The 11,311-nt window shown below is 38.5% G+C and overlaps 1 protein-coding gene across 1 annotated transcript; it reads left to right on the top strand.

Moving 5' to 3' along the window:
• The first annotated feature begins 10,161 nt into the window (after positions 1-10,161).
• LOC103212518 (olfactory receptor 18-like) lies at positions 10,162-11,091 on the top strand. The gene has a single exon (XM_007958487.2). It carries the CDS (start codon positions 10,162-10,164, stop codon positions 11,089-11,091), a length of 930 nt encoding a protein of 309 aa, XP_007956678.2.
• Positions 11,092-11,311: the final 220 nt, after the last annotated feature.

The following is an 11,311-nucleotide window of genomic DNA, read 5'->3' as shown; positions in this document are numbered from 1 at the left end:
AAACATCTGGGCCAGGACTGTATTTAGTTGGTAATTTTTTTTTTTATGACCTGTTCAATTTCTTCTTTTGTGATGGACCTGTTCAACTTTTCCACATCAGTCTGTGTTAGTTTAGGTAAGCGGTGTGTTTCTAGAAAACTGTCCATTTCCTCCAGATTTTCAAATTTGTTGCAGTACAGTTCTTCATAACATCCTGATATAATCCTTTTTATTTTAGTTGGTTCTGCTGTGATGTCACCCATTTCGTTTCTCATTCATGTTGTTTGTATTCTCTCTCTCTTTTCCTTTGTTAAATTTGCCAGTGGTTTGTCAATTGTATTGATCATTTCTAAAAACCAATTTCTGGTCTTATTTATTTTTTCTATTGCCCTTCTATTTTCGGTTTCATTGATTTCTGCTCGAATCTTGATTATTTCCTTTCTTCTGGTGACTGTGGGCTTTTCTTGCTGTTATTTCTCTAATTTTTGGAGGTATTGGTTTAAATTGTTCATTTTGGCTCTTTCTTCTTTTTTGATGTGTGCATGTATTGCTATAAATTAGTCTCTTATCTCTACTTTTGCTGTGTCCCAAAGATTTTGGTATGTTATGTTATCATTATTGTTTAATTCAAGAATTTCAATATGTATTTCTTCTCTTACCCAATCTTTCTCAAAGTGAGTGTTGTTCAGTTTCCATGTGTTTACTCTTTTTCCATTGATCTTCCTATTGTTGATTTCTAATTTGATAGCATTATGATCTGAGAAGATGCTTTGCAGTATTTCAATGTTTTTAAATTTATTATTGCTTGCTTTATGGGCTAACGTATGGTCTATCATGGAAAATGTTCCATATGCACTGGAAAAGAATGTATATTGAGCTGTTGTTGGGTGAAGTGCTCTGTAGATGTCTATAAGGTCAAGTTGGTGGATTGTATTGTTTAGCTCTTCTGCATCTTTATTGAGTTTCTTTCCAGTTGTTCTATCTTTCATTGAAAGTGGTGTACTAAAATCTCCCACCATGAATGTGGAGTCATCTATTTGACTTTTCAGCTCTTGTAAAGTCTGATTTATGTATTTTGTGGCTCTCTCATTGGGTCCATAGATACATATTACGGTTATATCTTCTTGTTCAATTAGTCCTTTAATCATTAAATAATGTTTTTCCTTGTCTTGTATGGTGGTTTTTGTCTTAAAGTCAATTTGATCAGAAATTAATATTGCCACTCCTGCTCTCTTATGGTTGCCATTTGCTTGATATATCTTTTTTCAACCTTTGATTTTTAGTCTACTTTTGTGTTTGTCTGTAAGGTGTGTGTCTTTTAAGAAGCATATTGATGGGCTTTGTGTTCTTATCCAATCTGAAACTCTCCATCTCTTGAGTGGTGCATTTAATCCATTAATATTCAGTGTAATTATTGACAAGTATGAACTGGTTGCTGTCATTTTGTTATGTGTTTTTTTCATGCTGTTCCTGGTTTCTTTGTTCCATATTATTTTCTGTGCTGACCTCATTATGTTTATTAATCATGTTATCATCTCCTTTGTTGCTGTTGTTTTAGTATTTGTTGAATATTTGTGCTTGTCCCTTTTGTGTGTGTGTGTGATTTGGGTGAAGATTTACAGAGCAAAATCACTTTCCACACAATAGTTCACATATACTTTGTCTTATGACATTGACCACAGTTTACCACAATGCAACAGCTCCCCTCCCAATTCTTCCCCATAGTTACCTCTTCCCCGTGTCCATCCCTCCATGGACTCCTGCCCTCTGAGCTGTCTCCCTGTGCATAAGCAGCCTCTCTTTCTCCCATGATTGTTCTCTCCAAGGACAGTATCTACTTGATGAAAATGTTCAACTCATGTGCCTGTCTTTTGTTTGACTGGAAACCACAGGTTCAATTCCAGACCTGAAGGGCAGTTAGGAGCCATAATCTCAGTGGTTCCACCAGGCTCTATCGGACCAGCAAACCTGGTCCCCTCCCTTTTTTTCCCTCCAAATGATTTTGAGTTTTGTTCCACATTGTTCTCCCTCTCTATCAAGGATCTCCTACAGAGATCTCCTTCTAAGTGGATGACACTGGTAGCCAGGCACCATCTAGTTCTTCTGCTTGTCCTGTTTTTTAATTGTGATGTGGAGGTTTATAATTTTTCTTTGAGATTACCCTGTGATTTATAATTTTCTCCCTGAGATTAGAACAGTCCGTTCTATCTTACAACTCTCTTGACTTCCTCACCGTTTATAAGTTCTATACCTACACGGTAACGGTATTTTCTCTCTTTTTGGTTTGTAGTTGTCCTCACGTGCCAATTGATGTCTCTGCTTCCCTGTTTACAATTTTATAAGCTCATTTTACTTTGGATATGTTCATAGCTGTGGTTTCTGGGTTATGTCATCTTGTGTATTAATGGTCGGTTGTTATTTGCTATTTTTGGTTCTCTGTTCAAAGGACTACCTTTAGTATCTCTTGTAAGGTTGGTCTGCTTTTAAGAAATTCCCTTAGCTTCTGCTTATCTGGAAATCTCCTAATTTCACCATCGTATTTGAGGGACAATTTTACCAAGTTCATAATTTTTGGTTGAAATTTTTTCTCTTTCAGGGTTTTATATATGCCATCCCATTGCCTTCTCACTTGCATGGTTTCTGAGAAATCAGAGCTTATTTGTTACTGGTTGTCCTTTGTAAGTAGCTATTTGCTTTTTTCCTGTGCTGCTTTCAGGATTCTTTCTTATCTTTGGTTTTGATGAGTTTGATGATGATATGTCTTGGTTATTTTGTTTTGGGGTCTATCTTGTTTGGGGTTTGTTGGACTTCCTGAATGGATATATTCTCATGTGTCATTATATCAGGGAAGTTCTCCTCCAACAAATCTTGGACAATTTTCTCACTGGTTTTATTTTTCTCTTCCTGTTCTGGAATTCCAATGACACATAAGTTATTCCTATTGGGGCATCCCTCATGAACCTTAGGCTTTCTTCATTTTGTTTTGATTTTTTTTTTTTTTTTCTGATTGGTCCCTTTCCAAAGCTGTATTCAAGTATTTGTCTTCAATATCATTGATTCTATCTTCCATTTCATCAATTCTACTCCTTTGCCCTTTCATGTGCTATCTATTTCTGACAATTTAGTATTAATCTTCTGAATTTCTATCCGTAGATTTAGAATCATTTCTAATTCTTCATTTATTTTGTTCTTGAATTTTCTTCCTAAATTCTTCTAGGGTTTTGTCAGTGTTTTCCTTGTTCTGTCTCTCAATCCTTTGAAAATGACTAAATATAATTCTTTTGAATTCCTTTTCAGGGACTTCCAATACTGCTTCTTTCTCAGGGATGCATTCTGGCTCTGTATTTTGCTCCCTTGTTTCTACCACTTAATTTTGCTTCTTTGTGTGGACTGTGATGGTCTGTTGTCTGTGAGACATCATGGCATTGTTGTATTTAGTTCTCTGTTAACCGTGAAGAGCATCCAAGGGTGATTCAGGCTTTTCTTTATTTTTATTTATTTATTTATTTATTTATTTTTATCATTGGTCCATTGGTGGAGAAGGAAGTGGTGGCTTTCACTCAAAAAGTGAAGTTGTAGGAGGTGTGGGTATAGTTTTGTTGTACAGGGACTGTTGTTGTCTTCCACTCCATTAGACAAAAAGAATAATTAAATAACCATCAAAAATGTAAAAGCACATGGACAAAATGTACACCATGTAATCACACAACAACAGTAACCAAAAAAAGAATAAGGGGAGAAAGAAGAAGGAAAAAAAAAAAAGAAAACCTGCAATATCTGGGGATATGGCAATAAGAGAAAAAAGGTATTGAAGGAGAATAATGAAGAGAAAGTTGGAAAAATGCAAAAAGAAAAACAAGAAACAATGTTAACCATGAGAAAGAAAAAAGAAAAATGCAATCAAGAACATTGAAAAGAAAAAGAAAAGCTGAAAACTAGGATCTAGGAGGGGAAGAATAACGAATACTAGTAAAAGACACAAAAGTAATAATAATAATAGCATTTTTAAAACAGACAAATACAAGCAATCTAAAAAATAGAAAAAAGAAAAGAAATAAAAGAAAAAAATGGGGGAGGGCAGGGCAGGGCACCCAGGCTCCATCAGAGCACACAGACTTGGATGGAATTCCTGCAGGCCTGGAAAGTGGGTGGTAGTGGGATATAGTCACACCTTCATTCACCAAGAGGATGTGGTGTATAAGAGTAACAGTGGGAATGTCACACCTTTCTAGTTGTCTGGGTCCAGAATGTCCTTGGTGTTACTGGCAAGTGGAGCCTGTTCTTAAACCCCTGGAATCTGGGAGAACACTGTTGCTTTAAATATCCCAAATGGTCAAGCCGCTTGTAAACATTAAAAATGCTTCACCCTCTGGACAGACTAAAGTCCACAGCTTAGCCCACCATCCTCATCCCTCCCTCCCCTTTCATTCCCCAGCCACTAGAGCAGTCCTCCTTGCAGTCCCTGGCTAGCAGTGCTGATTTTTAGGTTAATTCTTAGGTCCTACCACCACTTGGCAATATTCAAGCTGTCTGTGCCATCAGGATTGCTGCCAGACCACAGCCCTGTATGTCTCCTTTTTTTCATATTTTCATGCAAATTCTTCTGCTTGTTGGAGTTTAGTCTACTTCTATATCCTTCCCTTCAAGGCTCAGGGGTCCAGGATTATCTTCTGTATCTATGCTAATTGGTTCCCCTTTTCTTTGTTGAAGAGGGTCGGTGCAGTCTTTCTGCCTATGTCACCATCTTACCGGAACTCGCTGATTCCAACTTTTGCATTCCACTTGCCAGTGATAATTAACACATCTTGATTGCATGTTTGGTCAATTTCAAACTGCAGTTGATAAAAATGTTCAAGTTTCTCATCTTAGGCTTTGGTGGTTGGTGTGTAAATTTGAATAATGGTCCTATTAGCTGGTCTTCCTTGTAAGTGTATGGTTATTATCTCATCACTGACAGCATTGTACTTCAAGACAGATCTTGAAACATCCTTTGTGATGATGAATGCCACACCATACCTCTTCAAATTGTCATTCTCGGCATAGTGGATCATAAGGTTGTCTGATTCAAAATGGCCAAAACCAGTCCATTTCAGCTCACTAATGCCTAGGATATCAATCTTTATGCATTCCATTTCATTTTTTACTACTTCCCATTTTCCTAGATTCATACTTCATAGATTCCATGTTCAATTATTAATGGATGTTTGCAGCGGTTTTTTGTCAATTTGAGTCTTGCCAAGTTAGCAAATGAAGGTCTTGAAAGCTTTACTGTATCATTAAGATTCATTCTACTCTAATGAGGCAGCTCTTTACCCATTACATTTTGAGAGACTTCCAACCAAAGGGGCTCATCTTCCTACAGTGCATTGGTCAATGTTTCTGGGCTATTCATAAAGTTGTGTGGTGATATATCAGACAGTGCTTCTCTGCTATCCATAAAGCTTTCCCTGTCCAGTTATTTGAGAAGTGAATGGCTTCTTCCTTCTTTCTGGTCTGTCTCAGTCTGTAAGCTGTGTTCAAATCTGTGCATGATGTGCAATCCTATTCACATTTGAAACACTGGTAGCACAGCCTCAAGCCTCACAGCAACACACAAGCCACCACAGTATGACAAAGTGACAGACAAGTTTGCTTCTTTAGTTATTTGAAACCTCTCTGTTCTCCCCTTACCTGGATCCTGCTGCTCAGTCTGTTGTCCCCTGGCTTTTCTTTCCTCAGTTTCCTGCCTCTTGGGGGTGGGACCTGCATCTCTCCCCTTACCTGGATCCCTGCCCATTATCAAATAGGAAGAAAAAAAAAAACCATGAGAGTCCAAAAGCACATTTTATTAAAGACTTCAAGAGTTCTGGATACAAAGAAATCTGAGGAAAATTACGTCCTGCAGTGAAGTGAATCCTTTCCACTTCAGCCAAAATCAAAGTTGTTGGTAATATTTCTTGAATTATGGCACACAATGACTGTAGCACAGCATGATGTCAATAGAGGGTCTCTGTTGGTAGAAGTATACCTGATTTTATTGTTTTTCTCTATTGTGCTTCACAGATATTGCCTTTTTTACAAATTGAATGTTTGTGGCAACCCTGTGTCTATTGAATCTATTGGTACTATTTTTACAACAGTTTATGCTCACTTCATGTCTCTGGGTCACATTTTGGCAATTCTCACAATATTCCAAACTTTTACATATTGCTATTGCACACTTAGTAGACTATACTATGATGTAAACATAATTTTTACATACACTGGGAAACCAAAATACTTTTGTGACTCACTTTATTGCAATTTGTACTTAAGTGTGGTGGTGTGGAACTTAGCCCCATTATCTCAGAAGTATGTCCACATAAGATAAGCCAAGAAGACCTATCATGTCTACATAGCTGAGAGTAGCATTGCAGAGTGTGCAGAAGTATCTAATGCAGAGGTAAATCTGTTCATCTGCCAATTGTTCCACAGGGAACTTTTATTGAGGGTATGGAATGTTATGGTTATGACTTGGAGCCCAATAACCTGATGGAGTACCATCTATGACTCTCCTAGTGACACACAACTAATGGTTTTCATGTTCCTGTGCAATCCCCTCCCCGTGTGTATGGTCAGGACCAGGTCACTTGCTTGAAATGATAAAATAGGGCAAAAGTAAGGCAATGCCACCTTCAAGTTTAGGGTTCAGAAAGACACTGACTTTCATGTTGCTGATATTTGTTCATCTACTACTGACTCTCTTTGAATCCAGCCAACTGCTGTGTTGTGAGTTGCTTCATGGAGAAGTCCATGTGGCTAGACGCTGAAGGACACTTCTGGTAAATCACTTGAGAGTGATTGAATCCTGTTACAGTTACATAGGTGATTTTGGAAATGAATCCTGTCCCAGCCAAGCCTTGAGATGCCTGCAGCCCTGGGTAACACATTAATCACAGCCTAGTGAAGATCCCTGAAGTAGACAAAGTATCAAGTTACCAAACAAGTATGCAACAATCTCTTGTTTTCTAATATACCAACACATATCAATTAAAGGGAAAATTTGGAAATGGTGGTGCCATTCAAATGATCAAGAAGGACAAATTCCCATTGTACTATATCCCAAATACCAAGCAAAGGCTATAGGAAGGAAAGTAGGATCTTCTCAATAAAGACACAAATCTTAAATGAGTTATTTCTAAATTACTTGATTAATTTCCTGTGTTTGCTGATATTGGTATTACTCTTATCCTTTACAAGAAGAAAATTGTGTGAATTTCATATCAAGATCTGTGCAATACCTGAGTTCCTTCCTGCTTGTGCTTTCATCCTTTTTGGGATTTCCAGGAGAACCAGAGAGATGAATGAGACTAAGTTGTACTTTTCCAAGCTCTCCAGCTTGAGTCACCATGGAAGATATATGGTAAGTTGAGTTAGCAGTTTAAATATTTACTAGTTGCCTACTGAATGGAGTATCACTACCTGTGTAAATAAGTAGGGTAAAATAGGACTTGTATGTGTCTATGTCATGAATTTTCTGTGGAGCATTTTTATTTTTTTCATTTAATATGATATATATATATATATATATATATATATATATATATATATATACTCACTGCTGTCAAGTTGATCCAAACTCACAGCAACCCCTACTTGGGATTCTGCGGCAGTACCGCTATGGAAGTAGATTTCCCAACCTTCCTTCTGAGGACTGGCTGCTGGATTTGAACCACAGCCTTCTTGTTAGCAGTCGTATGTCTTAGGCAACACCAGAGCTGCTTTAATATGATATACAACATGATATTTAATAATTAATAAGATATACAACATGATATTTAAAAATTTAGGATATTTTAAAAAAATCAATACAGAAAATGAGTTTTCAGCAAGAAAGTGTATGTTATCTATGTATCACAAGTTGTTAATGGGTCTTCCTCTAATGCTGGTACAGTGTTCTTCTTAAAATATGTGCATAGTTCAATGGTCATGGGAATACATAATCATACAATGTTTTTTTTTTTCATTGAAAAAACTGGAAAAGTATCTGATTTTTATTTTACGATCTGTACAACTTGGAAGTTAGAAATTAGAAATATATACAGAATTCCGTCTTAGAATGGGATGGCCCAGATGCCAGGAACATTCATTATCTTCTCATCCTTTTTCATTAATATTAACTAGCCCACAGAGATTGGAATATTATGACCAATTTGTTTAATTGTGAGCCCTGGGCATTTAGCTCTCAAAGCCGTAGTACTGTAAATAACCTGCTTATGTCTTCCAGGCCTTCAATTTGCCCGTCCCAGTCCAGCTAGCTCCAAACCTGTGCCCTCATCTAGAGTGGTCATCTTCTCCAGGAAGCACATGTCTGAATCTATCTTCCTGCTAGGTCTGGGGAAGGAGCCTCAGCCCTCATTGCCTACATACCAGGTAGACACTCTGTACTTGCTCATGCAGTAGCAGACATCCATCGCAAAACAGTGAGTGTGGTGGGAGACAGTCTACTCTGAGGGGATAATGGGAGCATTGTTTCCTCTTTTTCTGGACAAGCTGAACACTTAAGATGGCCAGTGGGGGCACTGTGAAGTGCAAATTTTCAGCTCCAAACCAAAACAAAACCCACTGCCATCAAGTCAATTCTGACTCATAGCGACCCTCATTGGATTTCCAATGCTGTCAATTTTTAGGGAAGTAGATAGCCTCATCTTCTCCCAGAGAACAGTAGGTGGGTTTGAACCACTGACGTTCTGGTTAGCAACCAAATACCTTACCCCTATACTACTAGAGCTCCTTAAATTTCCGCTCAGAGGCACATAATGTTTCCATTTCTAGTCCAGGTAGAGGCCCAGGAAAGTTCATTTAGAGTTTTTATTTCTTTTACATTGATTCTAGATCCTGTATGCATTTCCTCACCAGAGCAGGAAATAGATCCCTCTCACCTTCCCCCAAACCGCAAAAAGTCACCTTGTGTGGGGGAAATCAATCTAGTAAGTGATGATAATGATAATGATAATGATAAGTTTGGTGACTGTAACCACAATATCATGAATGCCTATTTAAGGCTGTCCAGAGCACTGCTCACCAGAAGGCTGGCAGTTCAAACCCACCAGCCATTCTTTGGAAGAAAGATCAGGCAATCTACTTCCATAGAGATATTGCCTCGGAAACCCAAGGAGGGGTTGCTATGAGTTGAATCCATTTGACTGCAGTGAGGTTTTTTTTTTGGTTTTGAGAGTATGATGTGAGTAATTTTTTTCTGTAACTTGTTCCCTTTCTCTGCACGACCTCACCCAGAAAAAAGAAACCCACTGTACTGTCATGTCACAGAAGAGACAAGGAACAACTATTTTGTAACTTCTACCAGGTCATCACCAGAAGAGTTTGAAGCCAGATATTAATCTGAGTAGTGTGACACCAGACACAAGACACATAGCCCTATACATCCCTGACCTCCCACACTGCCTTTTCATTTACCTGGTCTTTCTAGGCTAAGACCCTGTACTTATTGTGGTCTTCTGTATTTTTTTGTGTTTGTATTTTTAATTTTTAAAATGTGGTTCTATCCCTTTCTTGGTTGTTTTATAAATTTTCCAAATCAAGGGTATTATCCCTCTGCTAAATAAAATAAATAACTAAAATAAAGTGTGAGTCATAGTAGACGTTTCCTTCATGGGGTTTGCAATGACTGCTTTTTTGGAAGTAGATTAGGAGACCCTTCTTTCAATGCACCTCTGGGTGCACTCTGGCTCCTTTTGTTTAGCAGCCAAGTGGATTAACCATTTTCCTACCCAGGGACTGCAAGTGATGTTTAGTGTCCTTTAATTGAAATGATTTTCCTCTTAGAAGAAGGGTATTTCTTATTGCATATGTTTCCTTCATAAAGAGGTCTGCTATGCTTCTTCTTCTATGGATTTGTTAGAATGTCTTTTCCATTCTAACATTCTGTATCCCAATGTCTCTAAACTGAATGTGTACAGAAATTGTGAACAGCACAGAAACAATGAGGAATGAGTTCAGAGAAGTACAGTGCCAGGGTTCAATATGACTTAGTAGTGAAATTGCTGAAGATCCTGAGGTATTAGGTCCTCATGTGTGAATACTAGTGTGTTTACATGGTTTAATTAGGAATTTCTTGAAGTCAAAATGCAGACATTGTGTAGATAGCCTGCTAATTTATTTCCTCTTATCAATTCTCTTTTCTTTGTCCAAAATCTCAGGCACATGGAGCCACAGAATCTAACAGGTGTCTCAGAATTCCTCCTCCTGGGCCTTTCTGAGGATCCAGAACTGCAGCCCCTCCTCTTTGGGCTGTTCCTGTCCATGTACCTGATCACAGTGGCTGGGAACCTCCTAATCATCCTGACCATCAGCTCTGACCATCACCTCCACACTCCCATGTACTTCTTCCTCTCCATCCTGTCCTTGGCTGACATTGGTGTCACTTCTACCACAGTCCCCAAGATGCTGGTGAACATCCAGACAGAAAGCAAATCCATCATTTATGTGGGTTGCCTGACACAGGTTTCATTTTTTTATCTCTTTGCATGTCTGGATAGTCTCTTATTGACTGTGATGGCTTATGACCGGCTTGTGGCCATCTGTTACCCTCTTCACTACACAGTCATCATGAACCCCCGCCGCTGTGGCTTGCTAGTTTTGGTATCTTTTTTTTTCAGCCTTTTGTACTCCCAGCTACAACTGTCCTTTGTGTCACAGATAACATTTTGCAAAGAAGTGGAAATTCCTAGTTTCTTCTGTGACTCTCCTCAACTCTTTAAACTTGCCTGTTCTGACACTTTCAACATTGACATCTTAGTATATTGTATTGTTGCCATCTACGGTGGTATTCCAGTCTCAGGGATCCTTTTCTCTTATATGCGAATCGTTTCCTCCATTCTGAGAATCTCATCTTCAGGTGGGAAACATAAAGCCTTTTCATCCTGTGGCTCTCACTTGTCAGTTGTTTGCTTATTTTATGGAACAGGCCTTGGAGTGCACCTCAGTTCAGCTGTGTCATCTTCTGCCCGAAAGGATGCAGTGACATCAGTGATGTACACCGTGGTCACCCCCATGTTGAACCCCTTCATCTACACCCTGAGGAACAGGGACATCAAGAGAGTGCTGTCGAAGCTCCTGAGCAGAACAGCCTGATCTCAACCCTTGTGTCATCTTTTCCGATGTGCGGGTTGGAAAAGATGACAAAACCCAATATCATCAAGCAGAAATTTTGCCGTTTGGTTACATGATTTTTGTGGCTTTCAAGTGTTGCAATCTTGGGTTTTCATAACTGAACATGGCTCCCTTTGTGACATCTTTAATGGGGGAGTGGGAATATTCTGGGATATGTCAATCTGTGTGGTTAAATCCTGTT

The sequence above is a fragment of the Orycteropus afer genome, unplaced genomic scaffold (assembly GCF_000298275.1).
Source record: "Orycteropus afer afer isolate SDZICR_OR568_19922 unplaced genomic scaffold, OryAfe1.0 scaffold00991, whole genome shotgun sequence".
NCBI classification, from domain to species: Eukaryota; Metazoa; Chordata; class Mammalia; order Tubulidentata; family Orycteropodidae; genus Orycteropus; species Orycteropus afer.
The sequence above is the reverse complement of the archived record's forward strand: the minus strand, read 5'-3'. Positions and strand labels throughout refer to the sequence as shown.

What these genes read in the sequence shown, in the direction of transcription:
- LOC103212518 (XM_007958487.2), top strand. Translation starts at nt 10,162, where the DNA reads ATGGAGCCACAGAATCTAACAGGTGTCTCAGAATTCCTCCTCCTGGGC.